General features: G+C 50.1%; 1 protein-coding gene across 1 annotated transcript in view; it reads right to left on the reverse strand.

The window, feature by feature from the left end:
- The window catches only part of LOC119965678 (carboxypeptidase inhibitor SmCI-like), a 43,594-nt gene extending 25,579 nt beyond the window's left edge, over positions 1-18,015 (reverse strand). Inside the window, exons 1-2 of the mRNA XM_038796442.1 lie at positions 17,985-18,015; positions 11,981-12,178 (exon numbers count right to left, since the gene is read on the reverse strand). Of these exons, the coding sequence (XP_038652370.1) occupies positions 11,981-12,178; positions 17,985-18,015 (229 nt within the window). The remainder of the gene's footprint in view (positions 1-11,980; positions 12,179-17,984) is intronic.
- Between the last annotated feature and the right edge of the window lie 514 nt (positions 18,016-18,529).

Raw genomic sequence — 18,529 nt, forward strand, 5'->3', positions numbered from 1 at the left:
TAGCCTTAAAACTCAGGGGATGGTGCCGGCAATGCGTGGCACCCAGGCTAACACTGCTAGGGTGGCCATCACAATGGATCACAATGCGTGGCATCCAGATCTTGGGCGTTGGTGTCCAAGTCATGGCTCAAACTGTGACAAACATGGCTGAGGGCCTCAATATCATATTCCAGTCGATGAGGGGCATGCCCGAGACACAGGTAGAGAATGTCGAGCACTCCAGAGCGTGGCCCAGTTACTGAGGACCATCACTGAGGGTGTCAGCACCATACTGCAGACAATGGGGAGCCTCCAGGACTGACAGAGCCAGATGACTCAGAGGCCTCTGAAGCTTACTCCAGATGCTGTTCACTCCCATAGTGTCCCACGGGCCCCTGCAGGCACTCTCAGGTCGGAGGAAGTGCTGGAAGCCAATCCGAGGCCTGCCACCAAGGAAACCATGGCGGTCTCCTGTTTTTCTGATTTCCCCCCTCCTAACACCTTGCACCTCAAGGGTTTCAGCAGAACAGGGTGGCAGGCGATGCCTGTGACACCAGTAACCCGGCTGGGACCCACCAGCTCCAGGCCCTCCAAAGGTTGTTCGCCAAAGGCATCAAAGGCCACAGAGTGCGGGAAACAGTAGGCTGCCTCCAGCTCCAATGTGCATCCTGGGGAAATAATTAGATTTTGCGGAAGGGTAGGGAGGACTAAGAAGATTAAGGATCACTGTGTGGACACTGGCGGGAAGGGTGGGGAGCAACATCGGTAGCTGGTGACAGTTCGGGTTTCAATTGTTCACTACTGAACATGTTACACCTGAGACATGTGAAGCCTTATTGGCTTACTTACTGTCATGTTATTTTGCATTATGGTGAGAGCCGGTTGTCAACAAAAAGACAGGAGTCAGACTACACCACAGATCAAGGAGCACCAGAGCTTACTTCATAGTGATTTATCATTACCCTCGTGCTTTGTATAATGACACACTGACAGTGCCAACTCCGGGTCAGCACCCTGGAATGAAGGTTCACAGACCCTGAGAGCAGGGGTTATCTGCCGTGGCTGATGATGCCTATCAGGAGGCCACAGGCTGATGCAGAAACCCGTTACAACGATGCCCGTGCCGTGAGCAGAGGCGAGATCGAGCCGTTCTTCGGCATCCTGAAGATGCAGTTCAGTATAGCGCTAGGGGTCTCCCACATTGTGGTGGCCTGCTGTGTCCTCCACAACATTGCGCAGCAGAGGGACACTGGAGGAGGAGGATGAATACTAGGCCTTGTGAAAAGAGGAGGATGCGGGAAGGGGGAGGATGGGCAGAACATGGGGCCCAGGCAGGCACGGGAGGCTGAAAAACTGGTGCCCTGGTTCAAAGTGGGTGGCATGGTAGCACAATGGTCAAATCTGTTGCTTCACTGCACCAAGTTCTCAGGTTCGATTCCGGGCTTGGATCACTGTGTCTGCAGAGTCTGCACATTCTCTCTGTGCCTGCGTGGATTTCTTCCAAGTGCTCCGGTTTCCTCTCACAAGTCCCGAAAGACGTGCTGTTAAGTAAGTCAGACATTCTGAATTCTCCCTCCATATACCCGAACAGGCGCCAGAATGTGGCGACTACGGACTTTCATGATAACTTAATTGCAGTGTTAATGTAAGCCCGCTGTGACAATAAAGATTATTATTATGGGGAGGCGGGGGGGTATGGGATGGAGAGGGGTGGGGGTGGGGCACCGGGGCGGTGAGCTCCGGCTGAAATGGTGCATTGGATATTCACTCACCTCCACCTGTTTCCTCGTAGTTGTATACCATGTGACTCTGTACATCATGCAGTAGGCAGTGCTATTCTCCAGTCCTGCATAAACCCTTGCACTGCAAACTCCTTTACATTCCAATTGTATCAGGAAGACAACACAGCAAAGGACTTACTGAAGAGATTATAAACAATGGGAAATGAGTGATGAGCAGGTATCTGTTACACTTGGATGACCTGGCTGCCCTGCATCAGATGGAAGAACCACTCACTAGATGAGGCTTTCAGAAAAGCAAAATGTATTTACAGATGTACAAATTATATACAGTGAATGTTCACATAAACCACCACTGTGCTCTCTGCATTTCTTAATATTCCTAACCCTACTGGAACGTCGAGGTGCATTCCCAATATCCGGAACTGAGGTGGATGCAGCCAGTTGACTGCTATGCCCTGTTGCCTGAGGTTCCTTTGGAGGGCACCGTCTGGAGGCTCAAGGTGAGAAATCCCTGGCCGTTTGAGTCTCCTGCTGTGGGGAAAGTGCACCCACCTTCGCCGGAGCAGCTGGAGTTGCTGTGGTCCCGTGCAGAAGGGGCGGAGCAGTTGGAGAGTCCTGTCTGGATTAGTCTAGATTTCCAGCTGATGCTCCTTCTCCCTGTGGGAGCCTGAGGAACCCTCCCTGATTCCTGCAGGGGAAGGGCTCCTGAAGAGAGGTTGAGGTGCCCCATACCTCTCTTGCCAAGCCCGTGATGGCTCCTACTCATGGATTGAGCAATATTGTACAGGCCCAAGAGCACATCTGGCACAACCACTGGATAAAAGTCTCCACAACTGATGCCTCCCTTTCAATGGTCACGCAATAAGTTTGCATGCCTGAGTCATGACATCAGACGGATTGTGTACGGACTCCTCCATCCTCGTTGTAATCTGCTGATAGCCTCTGATAACCCTGCCTGCTACACCCCTCACTGCCTTTGGTGCGCTATCATCTCTGAGGGCCGGTTTCAAGGTCTCCACATCGGACTTGCACTAAGCAGCAGCCTGGCCTCCAGCAGTCCTCAGACTGTCAGAGACCATGACTGTGTCTTCCTCCACCTGGTGTAGACCCATTTCTGTGCTGTGCTCAGCAGATGACATCCCCCGAGCAGGTTCTAAAACTAGGTCCTGCTGCGGTGTGTGTCACTGTGTTGGGGGAGTGTGCAGACGGACGCAGTGATGGGTCTTCTTCATGTACATCCTCGACCCCATCATCCAAGATGAACCGAAGGCTGGGCCTGATGTGCTGGTTTCTCATGGCCTTTCCTTGCTAGTGGCTGTAATGTAGGGATGAGATACTTATAGACTGCCTGGAGAAGCACCAAACATTAAAGAGCGCTCTCAGTGTCGGGGGGTGGGACATGACTCAGTGGCTTGTTGTGAGCCTTTGGCACAGAAGTCATCCCTGTCCTCGCCGACCTGCTCCACCGCCTGGTCTTCACAGTGAATGAGTGGTCTGAACACAAACATCACACACCCCCCACACACACATCCTCACCCCCCACCCCCCATCCCAGCTTTGACCTGAGATGTCTTGTGTGGAAATTCTTGTCTTGCATGAAGAAAATGGAATAGACTGTGAGCAGGACATAAACCAAAGCAGATATTAAGCATGATGCCTGCTGTGAGTGTTGGGCAGATCTATGTAAGAGCTGACAATGTGACTTGTGCGGGATATCACAAGAGATGAAGATGTTAAAGTGTGATGAGAGAATCAATGATGATGCCCTTTCCAGTGGTAAAGTGTGAGATTTCTGTGGACTGTAACTCTGCAAAAGCCTGATGGCCCTTTCAGAGTGTGAGTTTCGAGTGAGGGGAAGATTGACTTACTCTGTTGGAGCAGATGAGAACACTCATTCTCTTTCTGCATTGAGAGCAGACCTCTTCTGAGGTCCACAGTCGTTATGACCTCCTTTCAAACCTGGGTGGTGAGGTTTGTAGACCTCCAGCACCCGTTGTAGGGGTACAGGACCTCACACCAGTCTTCCATTACCTGTAGGACTCTCTCCACTCTCTCCAGAATCTTGTTGCTGAACTTGGGGTAGAGAGTTTGCCTCTCTGGAGCGTCTTCACCAGCCACAACGAGTTCTGGGCTGCTGAGAGTGAATGTTTATATGGGTGTGTAACCTCAGCCCGCTACGATAATGGTAGGGCGGACAAATCCCAGGCCACCCTGCCACTTATACTGAGTTAAAACTCTGGTGATTTAACGTGGCAATCTATGATGGATCCAAAGCCTTTTGATCTCTCAACCAGGCTGTCACTATCAGTGGTAGAGTTTATCAAATTATACACACACCTGAACAATGATCTGTGACTATCTCAGTACAATATTGGGCTGATAATCATGATATCCTCTCTGAGGCCTCCTGGTCCTTCAGCATCGCCGGCTGTGTATGCAGTTGGCAAGCTGGTTGCTGCTACCTCTGATCAGCTGTTCTCCACTCCCTCATTCTCCTTCCCTCACATGAGGAACCTCCTCCAGAGTGCACAATTCCCACAGTCTCTGTACCTCTTTTTGTTTCAGTAGTCCCTGTGCTGGAACCTCCTTGTGTGAAGCCTCACTTCCAAATGCCTCCCTTTTGCTGAACCCTTCAGTGGCTCAATGTCAGAGATTTGCTCCGTGCTGAGGAAACAATTTCTTCATTCCTCATGCAGTCTCAGCTGCAGCCTCCAACCCCTCATTGTGCTGCTCAGATACTGTCATTTAAACCACCATTATGCTCCTTCAATGATCCAGTCATGATCATCTCATATCTGTCAAGACAGTGTGACCACAACTCATACAGGCAGCGAGAAATCACGGGGAATTGGCAATTGAATTGCCACAATTATCTCATAATGTTGTAAAGTCCCTTTAAGGGATTCCTGCATGATTGCCGAGCCTCAAGAAATGAATCCACAACATGTTCATCACATCCCTTATGAGCAATTGGTGCCTTATGTCTTGTACAGTAAATATGCCCAAGGTATTATATCATTATAACAACACAGCACATAATAGGCCTATACTGAAAGGCAGACAGACCTCCTATTTTTAACTCAGCTCCTCACTTAATATTTGAGTTGGGTGTGATGACATGGGAGACTGCCTCAATATTGCCAGGCCTAATTGTCTGGCAGCAATAGAACGTCATGCACCCATTGTGCAAATGTAATATTCTCTCTTTAAAATCTGGACATCATCAATACAGGTGGAGCTGGAAGCAGGTTCCCATTTAGAATAAATCCCAATGAAAGGATTGAATTTTACAAATTTTAAATCTCTTGGGTCTGTGAATTCAGAAATAAGAATGCAAAGTTAGCTTTTACAAAATATTAAAGCAGTATCGTTAGATATAAACATGTCGACAGAATGATCTGGCAAAATGCTTTGAAGATTTTTTTTAAAAGCTGGAAAGATCATATTGACAGAAATCCATTTAGCACGAGAATAAATGCAATTTTATATTTTGTTCTCTCAGCAGGAACTCTTACCCTTCCTGTCACCTGCAGGTGGGCAATTTCTTTGGCACGCTGACATAGTTTCAAAGTTGTTTGCATTCCCTTCACAGCCTCCGTATGTAAATTGCTCACAGGCCCTGGTCCTTTGATTGTAATAAAAACGGATAAAACGTGCCCGACATCTTCCCACTTCAGGTACCAGAGAACAGGTTTGATCGTCTAGATAAATACAAAGTGTCCCATGTAACATCTGTAGAATTATTAAATAATTGATTTAATGAACTGATATCTTGATTATTACAAAAATAATAACATGAAGGGCATGATCTATTGGCCGTGTTGCGTCTGCAAGATGGCAAGGCATGGCCGCTAGAGGCTGGGAGATCCCTCCTCTGCGATCTACCCAGTTCGCCACATCTCGCAAGATATAACATTATCTTATGAAGCATCGCAATCGAAATTCCGCCCATTGCGGGCAGGATCACTATCTGCCAAATCTGCACCAGATCTGGCAACTAGTCTCACTGCTGGATCCACTGAGGGCCTGGAATCTAATCCCTTTGCCTTGGAGACCTCGGGCGAGCGCCGTTCAGTGCTGGTCCCCACAAATGCACAGCAGATGGAATGGCACTTGGTGGGGCTCCAAAGGAATCGGAGGCCCCCAGATGCTTGACCTCTTCGGCAGGGTGGCATCCTGGAACTGCATGTGCGACCTTGGCATCTTGGCACTGCCAGACTAGAACCGTGCTAATGCCACCTGGGTGCCAGCCAATCATTGTCACGGTTTCCAGATGGCACCGACAGGGGCACTGCCAGGCTGCTGGTTCCTGGCTGACATTTGTGCCATGGTGGGGATTGGGTCTGGGGTTGCCCTACGTGTGGGGATGCAGGGGGGGGGGGGGGGGGGGGGGGGGGGGGGGGGGGGGGGGGAGCTGTGACCCATTCAGAGGTAAGTTGGAGCTTTGGATGGTTGTGAGTTGAGTGATAAGGATGACATCGAAAAATGGCATCCCAATCTTTTCCTGTACTGAGCGATCAGAGCTCCTCAGTGCTGGAAACAGGAATAAGTGCGGCCTCGAAGGGGAGTTCCCTGCTGAGGCCGTGAATTGGAACACAGTCCCGATAGATAATGGGGTCTTGCTTGGCGCAAGGAGCACCGGGAAACATTCGATAAATGCGTTCAACATGGGATTCTAATTTGGTTAGATTGCACGGAATTGAAATCTGAACCACTACTGGTGAGTAAACTCCATTCAGCAGTTTGTGTCAAAAATGAGCCCCCACCGTGTAATATTCCGCACGGAAATATGGGGTGGGAATGATTATCTTCCCCGTGATCCTTACGGAGTACGAGCCAGGGACGGGGGATCTCTTTTAACCTCTGTATAAATAGTCAGCCAGTAAGGCACTGACCAGAGCAGGAACCCGGGAGGGGATCTACCAGGAAGTATAAATATAACAATATTTCCGTATTTTACTCGGTTTGGACTCCCCTAGACCTTATTAAAAAATTAATCTTGCCATTCCTGGCTCCCTCGCTGCCTGATTGGCCTAACTTACCTCTCAGCTGCTCTTTGCTGACAAAGGGGAGCTATTTATAAACACTCCCTCACCACTCACTCCCAGTCTGCACACAAACATGACAGCATGCAGACCTGCTTCTCTCTTTGATGATACCGACCTGATCAGACTTCTTGATTCCGTCGATGAGAGATGGAGAATCCTCTGATCATCTTGTATGCCTCTATTAAGTCACATCTTAACCTTCTCTCTAACAAAAACAGCCTCAGGTCCCTCAGCCTTTCCTCATAAGATCTTCCCTCCATACCAGGCAACATCCTGGTAAATCTCCTCTGCACCCTTTCCAATGCTTCCACATCCTTCCTACAATGCGGCGACCAGAACTGCACGCAATACTCCAAATGCGACCGCACCAGAGCTTGGTGCAGCTGCAACATGACCTTAATGGCTCTGAAATTCAATCCCTCTACCAATAAAAGCTAACATACCGTACGCCTTCATAACAACCCTATCAACCTGGGTGGCAACTTTCAGGGATCTATGGACATGGACACCGAGATCTCTGCTCATCCACACTAACAAGAATCCTACCATTAGCCCAGTACTCTGTCTTCCTGTTATTCCTTCCAAAATGAATCACCTCACACTTTTCTGCATTAAACTCCATTTGCCACTTCTTAGCCCAGCTCTGCAGCTTATCTATGTCCTTCTGTAACTTGCAACATCCTTCCGCACTGTCCATAACTCCACCGACTTTAGTGTCATCCACAACTTTACTCACCCATCCTTCTACGCCCTCCTCCAGGTCATTTATAAAATAACAAACAGCAGTGGCCCCAAAACAGATCCTTGTGGTACACCACTAGTAACTGAACTGCAGGCTGAACATTTCCCATCAACCACCACCCTCTGTCTTCTTACAGCTAACAGATTTCTGATCCAAACTGCTAAATCACTTTCAATCCCATGCCTCCGCATTTGCTGCAATAGCCTACGTGGGGAACCTCATCAAACGCTTTACTGAAATCCATATACACCACATCAACTGCTTTACCCTCGCCCACCTGTTTGGTCACCTTCTCAAAGAACTCAATAAGGTTTGTGAGGCACGACCTACCCTTCACAAAACCTTGTTGACTATCTCTAATCAAATTATTCCTTTCTAGATGATTATAAATCCTATCTCTTATAAACCTTTCCAAGACTATGCCCACAACAGAGGTAAAGCTCACTATAGTTACTCACTCTATACTTACCGGGGTTGTCTCTATTCCCCTTCTTGAACAAGGGGACAAAATTTGCTATCCTCTAGTCTTCTGGCACTATTCTTGTAGACAATGACGACATAAAGAACAAAGCCAAAGGCTCAGCAATCTCCTCCCTAGCTTCCCAGAGAATCCTAGGATAAATCCCATCCAGCCCAGGGGACTTATCTATTTTAACACTTTCCAGAATTGCTAACACCTCCTCCTTATGAACCTTAATCCCGTCTAGTCTAGTAGCCTGTATCTCAATATTCTCCTCAACAACATTGTCTTTTTCCTGTGTTAATAGGCTGGTGGGTTTATAGGCTTCGGGAGCACAATCTGGTGAGTTTCACACAGCTGCTGATGCACATCAGGTGGAGGCAGGAACATCCAAGGGAGACAGCTGTCGGAGGTCTACTGAATCCCAGCATACAGTGGGGTCGCAATCATAGAACATAGAACATAGAACAGTACAGCACAGAACAGGCCCTTCGGCCCTCGATGTTGTGCCGAGCAACGTATCCACCCTATACCCGTAACCCAACAACTCCCCCCTTAACCTTACTTTTTAGGACACTATGGGCAATTTAGCATGGCCAATCCACCTAACCCGCACATCTTTGGACTGTGGGAGGAAACCGGAGCACCCGGAGGAAACCCACGCACACACGGGGAGGACGTGCAGACTCCGCACAGACAGTGACCCAGCCGGGAATCAAACCTGGGACCCTGGAGCTGTGAAGCATTTATGCTAACCACCATGCTACCGTGCTGCCCCAAATCAGATGCCTAGCGTTTGGACAAGGTACTTCCCCAGCTGATACAGATAATACCCCAGAGCTGTGAGATTGAGAAGGGGGTGTCAGCGACGTTCCAGCGACTGTAAGGCCAATTGGAGGAGTCACAAAGCCTTCAGGAACAGGGGATGGTTCCAGCAATGTGTGGCACCCAGGCTAACACCGTTAGGGTGGCAATCACAATGGAGAACCTGGAGCACGATCCGTGTCTTGAGTGGTAGTGTCCAAGTCATGGCTGAGGGACTCAAAATCATATTCCAGTCAATGAGGGACATGCCCCAGACACAGGTAGACATTGTTGAGCACTCCAGAGCGTGGCCCAGTCACTGAGGACCATCGCTGAGGGTGTCAGCACCATACTGCAGACAATGGGGAGCCTCCAGGACTGACACAGCCAGATGACTGAGAGGCCTCTGAAGCTTACTCCAGTTGCTGCTCCCTCGAATGGAGTCCCTCAGGGCACTCCGGGCATGCTCATGTAGGAGGAAGTGCTGAAGGCCATCCATGGAATTGCCAGATCCATGGCTGCACATGAGCATGGCAGCGGCCTGCAGCAGCTGCAGCGTGATACATGGTGGAGTCTGCTCGTGCGCCCGGACCACCCCCCCACAGTGCCCCCAGCCCTTAATACAGTTCCACCCTGCCTGCCAATTGGCCCTCCCATGACTGTGGCGATGCTGGACTGAGTCCGCAGCCGCCACACCGAGTTCCCGGTTGGTGAGACCAAGAGTGACCCATGCCATCGGGAACGCGGAACGTCGGTGGCGGGGCATCAGAGAGCGGGCCTCAGGCAATGTCCTGAGGTCATCGAGATGTGGGGCCAAGTACTCCTGGAGTACGCTGTATTAGAGGGGGCAGAGCATTGCGAAAGTGGCGCCGCCACCGATTTGGTTGGAAACTTGGATTCTCCGGCCGATTGCCGAACCCAATTTAACTGTTGCTGACCAGAAAATCCAGCCCATGATCTATACACATTCGGAACTGAGTGGTCTTATTAGCGACAGACAGCATAGTTTTGTACGAGGGAGGTCATGTCTCACTAATTTAATTGAGTTTTTTGAGGAGGTGACAAAAATGATTGACAAGGGAAGGGCTGTGGATGTTGTCGACATGGACTTTAGTAAAGCATTTGATCAGATCCCTCATGGAAGGCTGGTGCAAAAGATTACATCACATAGGGTCAGGGGATGAACTAGCTGGATGGATTCAGAACTGGCTTGGCCATAGAAGACAGAGGGTAGCAGTAGAAGGGTGTTTTACCGAATGGAGGTCTTTAACTAGTGGTGTACACAGGGGTCAGTACTGGGACCTCTGCTCTTTGTAATATATATAAACGACTTGGAAGAAAACATGGCGGGTCTGATTAGCAAGTTTGCGGATGATACTATGATTGCAGGAATTGCAGATAGGGATGAAGATTGTCAGAATACAACAGGATTTTGATAGGCTGCAAAATTGGGCAGAGAAATGGCAGCGGGAATTTTATCCAGACAAATGTGAGTGATGCATTTTGGTAGATCCAATTAAGGAGGGAGCTATAAAATAAGTGGCATAGAGAGACAGAGAAGCATCTGGGTCCACAGGTCCTTAAAAGTGGCAGCACAGTTGGAAATAGTGGTAAAGAAAGCATATGGCATTTTGCCTTCATAGGGCGGGGTATCAAGTATTTAAGCTTGAAAATTATGTCGCAGTTATATAGAAAGTTGGTTAGGCCACATTTGGAATACTGTGTCCAGTTCTGGTCACCACACTGCCAGAAGGACGTGGAGGCTTTGGAGAGTGTACAGAAAAGGTTCACCAGGATGTTGCCTGGTATGGAGGATATTAGCTATGAGGAGAGATTGAATAAACTGGGATTGTTCTCCGTAGAGAGACCGAGGCTGAGGGGCAACCTGACAGAAGTTTATAAAATTATTAAGGATATGGATAGGGTGAACAGTTGGAGGCTTTTTTCCAGGGCGGAATTGAAAATTACAAGTTCAAGGTGAGGGGGGACAGGTTCAGCGGAGATGTGTGGGGAAAGTGTTTTACACAGAGGGTGGTGGTGGCCAGCAATGCACTGCCAAGTGAAGTGGTTGAGGCAGATACGTTAGTGACCTTTAAGATTTATCTGGATAGGCACATGAAAAGACGGATAGAAGGATACAGGCGGTTTGTCTAGACAGGACACGTGATCGGCGCAGGCTTTGAAGGGCCGAAGGGCCTGTTCCTGTGCTGTATTGTTCTTTGATCTTTGGCCTTTGTGAAGACTGTGTGACCACAAATCATACAGACAGCGAGAAATCATGGGGATTTGTAATTGAATTGCAACAATTATTTCATAATGTTGTAAAGCACCTTTCAGAGATAGCTGCATGATTGCAAAGCCACAAGAACTGAATCTACAACATGTTTACCACATCCCTTATGAGTAATTGGTGTCTTGTGTCTTGTTCAGTAATTAAGCCTAAAGTATTATTTTTAAAAATAAATTTAGAGTACCCAATTGCTTTTTTTCCAATTAAGGGGCAATTTAGCGTGGCCAATCCACCTAACCTGCACATCTTTGGGTTGTGGGGGTGAAACCCAAGCAGACATGTGGAGAATGTGCAAACTCCACATGGACAGTGACCCAGGGCCAAGCCCAAAGTATTATAAACATAATAGGCCTATACAGAAAGGCAGACAGACCTGCTACTTTGAGCCCAGCTCCTCTTTTGTATTTGAGTAGAGTGTGATGACATTGGAGATTGTCTCAATGGTGCCAGGCCTAATTGTATGGCAGCAATAGAACATCATTCACCCATTGTGCAAATGTAATATTCTCTCTTTAAAATCTGGACATCATCAATACAGGTGGAGCTGGAAGCAGGTTCCCATTGAGAATAAATCCCAATGAAAGGATGGAATTTGACAAATTTAAAACCTCTTGGGTATGTGAATTCAGAAGTAAAAATCTAAAGTTAGCTTTAACAAAATATTAAAGCAGTATCGTTGGATATAAACTTGTCGACAGAATGATCTGGCAAAATATTTTGAAGATTATTTTTAAAAGCTGAAAAGTTCATATTGGCAGAAATCCATTTAGCACGAGAATAAAGGCAATTTTATATTTTGTTCTCTCAGCACGAACTCTTACCCTTCTGTTACAAGTTCTTTTTCTCAAATGAACATGCCCTGTTGAAAAAGCTGTACATTACTGACCAGGAAATTATGTTGGAACAGAAACTTACCTGTAGTTGGGCATTTCGTTTGGCACTCCGACATAGTTTCAAAGTTGTTTGCATTCCCCCCACAGCCTCCGTATGTAAATTGCTCACATGCCTGGGTGTTTTGATTGTAATAAAAACGGATAAAACTTCCCCGACATCGTCCCACTTCACGTGGTAGAGAGCAGGTGTGATCCGCTGGAAAATTACTGATTCTTTCACCTGTAGAATTACATAATAATTGTGTCAATAACAGGATCTCGTGAAGCATCGCGATCTAAATCCCGCCCATTGCGGGCGGGATCATTATCTGGCAAATCTGCACATTATAGTGAGACAACTAGTCTCACTCTATTATGCACTTGGCAGATCTAATGAGGGCCTGGAATCTAACCCCTTTGCCTTGGAGACCTCGGGCAAGCACCGTTCAGTGCGAGTCTCCACAAATACAGAACAGATGAAACGGCACTTGTTGGGGTCTCCCAAGGAATCGGAGCCCCCCCAGATGGTTGACCACTTTGGCAGGGTGGCATCCTGGAACTGCAGGTGCTACCTTGGCATCTTGGCACTGCCAACCTGGCACAGCCAGCTAATGCTACCTGGGTGCCAGTCACACATTGTCAAGGTGCCTAGGTGGCACCTGCAGGGGCATTGCCACGATGGTGGTGCCTGGCTGACATTCTTCCCGTGGTGGGGATTGGGTCCGGGGGTGCCCTATTTGTGTGGGATGCGGGGGGCGGGGGGTGGAGGTGGGGGGCGTTGGGGAGGGGGGGTGGTGGTGCAGGGAAGCTGTGGCCCCTTCACAGGTGAATTGAGTCTTTGGATGATTGTGAGTTGAGGATAGGGATGTCATCTAAATATAGCGTTTCAATCTCTTACTGCACTGAGGAGGTCTGGCGATCGGAGCTCCCCAGTGCAGGAAACGGGAATAAGTGCGGCCTCAAAGGGGAGTTCCCCACTGAGGCCGCGAAATGCCACACAGTCCCGATAGATAGCGGGATGTTCTTTGGCGCTGGGAACTCTTGAAACACCCGGCTAAACGCGCTCGCCACAGGATTCCAATTTGGTTCAATCGCACTGAATTGGAATCAAAACCATTACTGGTGAGCAAACTCCTTCCAGCACTTATTGCCAAAAATGATTCCCCACATGTGTAATATTCTGCATGGGACGACGGGATAGGAATGATTATCTTCCCCGTGGCCCTTGCGGAGTACGAGTCGGGGCGGGGGATCTCTATTAACCTCTGTAGAAATGGTCGGCCCAAAAGGCACTGACCGGAGCAGACACCCGGGAGGAATTCTACCGGGCAGTGTCAATATTGTTTGTAAGTAAAACAACGATTCCTTAATTTACTCGGTTTGGACTGCCCATGTCCTTATTAAAAAATGAATCTTGACATTCCTGGCTCCCTCGCTGTCTGATTCGTCCAACTTGAATCTCATCTGTTCGTCGCTAACAAAGGGGAGCTATTTATCAGCACTCCCTCCCACTCACTCCCAGTCTGCACACAGACATGACAGCATGCAGACCTGTTTCTCTCTTTGGTGATTCCGACCTGATCAGACTTCTCGATGCCATCGATGAGAGATTGGATTGGATTTGTTTATTGTCACATGTACCAAGGTACAGTGAAAAGTATTTTTCTGCGAGCAGCTCAACAGATCATTAAATACATGGGAAGAAAAGGGAAGAAAAGAAAATACATAATAAGACAACACAAGGAACACAATGTAACGACATAAGCACCGGCATCAGATGAAGCATACAGGGGTCTAGTGTTAATGAGGTCAGTCCATAAGAGGGTCATTTAGAAGTCTGGAAACAGCTGGGAAGAAGCTGTTTTTTGAGTCTGTTAGTGCGTGTTCTCAGACTTTTGTATCTCCTGCCCGATGGAAGAAGTTGGAAGAGTGAGTAAGCCGGGTGGGAGAGGTCTTTGATTATGCTGCCCGCTTTCCCCAGACAGCGGGAGGTGTAAATTGAGTCAATGGATGGGAGGCAGGTTTGTGTGATGGACTGGGCTGTGTTCACGACTCTCTGAAGTTTCTTTGCGGTCCTGGGCCGAGCAGTTGCCATACCAGGCTGTGATGCAGCCAAAGAGGATGCTTTCTATGGTGCATCTGTAAAAGTTGGTAAGGGTTAATGAGGGAATTTGAAACTGCTAACCATCTCCACATTGATGCTGACAGTGGTGTGTACAGATGGGGAACCCTGTGTGAAATTCTCCCCTACCCGGCGGGGTGGGGGGGTCCCGGCGTAGCGGAGTGGCACGAACCACTCCGGCGTCGGGCCTCCCCAGAGGTGCAGAATTCTCTGCACCTTTAGGGGCTCGGCCCGCGCCGGACTGGCTCCCGCTCCACCGACTGGCGCCAATTGCCTTTGGCACTACGCCGATCGGCATCGAGGCAGGCCGAAAGGCCTTCGCCGGTCGGCATGAGTCCACGCATGCGCCGGAGAGACAGCGGCCGCTGACGTCACCACCGGCACATGTGTGGTGGAGGGGGTTTCTTCCGCCTCCGCCATGGTGGAGGCTGTGGCGGCGGCGGAAGAAAAAGAGTGCCCCCACGGCACTGGCCCGCCCACCGATCGGTGGGACCCGGTCGCGGGCCAGGCCACCGTGGGAGCACCCCTCGGGGTCAGATTGCCCCGAGCCCCCACCAGGACTCCAGGGGCCCACTCACGCCGCCAATCCCGCCGGCACAGAGGTGGTTTAAACCACGTCAGCGGGAGAGGCCTGACAGCGGCGGGAATTCGGCCCATCGCGGGCCGGAGAATCACTGCGCGGGGCCCGCTGATCAGTGTGGTGGGCCTGCTGACCGGCGGGGCGTGATTCCCGCCCCCGCCAATTCCCGGGTGGCGGAGAATTCCGGCTACAGCGGGGGCAGGATTTTCGCTAGCCCCGGGTGATTCCCCGATCCTGTGGGGGGGGGGGGGGGGGGGGGGGGGGGGGGGGGGGGGTGTCGGGGAATTCCGCCTCCTATTCCCCTGAGAGGATTGTAAAACCAGTCGCAGTGACAGCAATGCTTCCTGGGAGGCAGTGGCAGCTGCAATGAGTGTGGGCAGTGTGACCAGGAGGACCGCGTCCAATGTAGGAAGATGACAATTAACCTCCAACAAGCTGCAAAGTTACCAGGTACCTCCTGGCATCAGTTCCGCCTGCCACCCCTTAATTACCCCACCAATCCATTGGCTGACACCTCATGACCCCGAACATCAGATCTTCAAGCTTGTTCCTCAGGACCCTGTGGCACTCACCAGCACAGCCCTTTCATGTCCAGGTGCAGTGTCCACACATGCTACCTGCTATAGACATCCCTGACACATTAAACCTGCGGATCACAATGTTCTCTATTTGTCACCGCAGGAGAACCTAGTCCACAATAAGATGGAAAGGGTGAAAAACGCGAGCAGGTGTAGGGGGGGAGGAATTGCCTCTGGGGATCACAGGGCTATGCAAGGAGAGAGCAGTGACCAACAGCAAGTTTCACCTGCGCATGGAGGTGTTCATTGTCTTGTAGGATCACCATCTGATGAGGGCGGGCCATCCGGAGTCGTTCCACCGCATTGCCACGCAAGAGACCACCGCGGAGGAGAGCTACAAGAAGTAAATCGGTGATGTGTCACAGCTATCACCTGCATCCTCCAGCAGTGCAGATTCACAAATCTTGGTGGGCTTATAGGCTTCAGGGGCACAATCTGGTAAGTATCGCACAGCTGTTGATGCACATCAGGTGGAGGAAGGAACATCCGAGGGAGACAGCTGTCGGAGGTCTGCGGGTGGGCAGCATGGTAGCAGTGTGGATAGCACAATTGCTTCACAGCTTCAGGGTCCCAGCTCTGATTCCGGCTTGGGTCACTGTCTGTGCGGAGTCTGCACATCCTCCCCGTGTGTGCGTGGGTTTCCTCCGGGTGCTCCAGTTTCCTCCCATAGTCCAAAGATGTGCAGGTTAGGTGGATTGGCCATGCTAAATTGCCCTTAGTGTCCAAAATTGCCCTTAGTGTTGGGTGGGGTTACTGGGTTATGGAGATAGGGTGCAGGTGTTGACCTCGGGTAGGGTGCTCTTTCCAAGAGCCGGTGCAGACTCAATGGACGAGTGGCCTCCTTCTGCACTGTAAATTCTATGATAATCTATGATAATCCCAGCACACAGCTGGGTCACAACCAGATGCTTTGCCTTTGGACAAGGTACTTCCCGAGCAGATACAGATGATAGGCCAGAGCTGTGAGTTTGAGAAGGGGGTGTCAGCGACATTCCAGCAATTGTAATGCCGATTAGAGGAGTACCATAGCCTTAAAACTCAGGGGATGGTGCCGGCAATGCGTGGCACCCAGGCTAACACTGCTAGGGTGGCCATCACAATGGATCACAATGCGTGGCATCCAGATCTTGGGCGTTGGTGTCCAAGTCATGGCTCAAACTGTGACAAACATGGCTGAGGGCCTCAATATCATATTCCAGTCGATGAGGGGCATGCCCGAGACACAGGTAGAGAATGTCGAGCACTCCAGAGCGTGGCCCAGTTACTGAGGACCATCACTGAGGGTGTCAGCACCATACTGCAGACAATGGGGAGCCTCCAGGACTGACACAGCCAGATGACTCAGAGGCTTCTGAAGCTTACTCCAGATTCTGTTCACTCCCATAGTGTCCCACGGGCCCCTGCAGGCACTCTCAGGTCGGAGGAAGTGCTGGAAGCCAATCCGAGGCCTGCCACCAAGGAAACCATGGCGGTCTCCTGTTTTTCTGATTTCCCCCCTCCTAACACCTTGCACCTCAAGGGTTTCAGCAGAACAGGGTGGCATGCAATGCCTGTGACACCAGTAACCCGGCTGGGACCCACCAGCTCCAGGCTCTCCAAAGGTTGTTCGCCAAAGGCATCAAAGGCCACAGAGTGCGGGAAACAGTAGGCTGCCTCCAGCTCCAATGTGCATCCTGGGGAAATAATTAGATTTTGCGGAAGGGTAGGGAGGACTAAGAAGATTAAGGATCACTGTGTGGACACTGGCGGGAAGGGTGGGGAGCAACATCGGTAGCTGGTGACAGTTCGGGTTTCAATTGTTCACTACTGAACATGTTACACCTGAGACATGTGAAGCCTTATTGGCTTACTTACTGTCATGTTATTTTGCATTATGGTGAGAGCCGGTTGTCAACAAAAAGACAGGAGTCAGACTACACCACAGATCAAGGAGCACCAGAGCTTACTTCACAGTGAGTTATCATTACCCTCGTGCTTTGTATAATGATACACTGACAGTGCCCTGGAATGAAGGTTCACAGACCCTGAGAGCAGGGGTTATCTGCCGTGGCTGATGATGCCTATCCGGAGGCCACAGGCTGATGCAGAAACCCGTTACAACGATGCCCGTGCCGTGAGCAGAGGCGAGATCGAGCCGTTCTTCGGCATCCTGAAGATGCAGTTCAGTATAGCGCTGGGGGTCTCCCACATTGTGGTGGCCTGCTGTGTCCTCCACAACATTGCGCAGCAGAGGGACACTGGAGGAGGAGGATGAATACTAGGCCTTGTGAAAAGAGGAGGATGCGGGAAGGGGGAGGATGGGCAGAACATGGGGCCCAGGCAGGCACAGGAGGCTGCAAAACTGGTGCCCTGGTTCAAAGTGGGTGGCATGGTAGCACAATGGTCAAATCTGTTGCTTCACTGCACCAAGTTCTCAGGTTCGATTCCGGGCTTGGATCACTGTGTCTGCAGAGTCTGCACATTCTCTCTGTGCCTGCGTGGATTTCTTCCAAGTGCTCCGGTTTCCTCTCACAAGTCCCGAAAGACGGGCTGTTAAGTAAGTCGGACATTCTGAATTCTCCCTCCATATACCCGAACAGGCGCCAGAATGTGGCGACTACGGACTTCATGATAACTTAATTGCAGTGTTAATGTAAGCCCGCTGTGACAATAAAGATTATTATTATGGGGAGGCGGGGGGGGGGGGGGGTATGGGATGGAGAGGGGTGGGGGTGGGGCACCGGGGCGGTGAGCTCCGGCTGAAATGGTGCATTGGATATTCACTCACCTCCACCTGTTTCCTCGTAGTTGTATACCATGTGACTCTGTACATCATGCAGTAGGCAGTGCTATTCTCCAGTCCTGCATAAACCCTTGCACTGCAAACTCCTTTACATTCCAATTGTATCAGGAAGACAACACATCAAAGGACTTACTGAAGAGATTATACACAATGGGAAATGAGTGATGAGCAGGTATCTGTTACACTTGGATGACCTGGCTGCCCTGCATCAGATGGAAGAACCATTCACCAGATGAGGCTTTCAGAAAAGCAAAATGTATTTATAGATGTGCCAATTATATACAGTGAGTGTTCACCCAAACCACCACTGTGCTCTCTGCATTTCTTAATATTCCTAACCCTACTGGAACGTCGAGGTGCATTCCCAATATCCGGAACTGAGGTGGATGCAGCCAGTTGACTGCTATGCCCTGTTGCCTGAGGTTCCTTTGGAGGGCACCGTCTGGAGGCTCAAGGTGAGAAATCCCTGGCCGTTTGAGTCTCCTGCTGTGGGGAAAGTGCACCCACCTTCGCCGGAGCAGCTGGAGTTG

This window comes from Scyliorhinus canicula, chromosome 5 (assembly GCF_902713615.1).
Source record: "Scyliorhinus canicula chromosome 5, sScyCan1.1, whole genome shotgun sequence".
NCBI classification, from domain to species: Eukaryota; Metazoa; Chordata; class Chondrichthyes; order Carcharhiniformes; family Scyliorhinidae; genus Scyliorhinus; species Scyliorhinus canicula.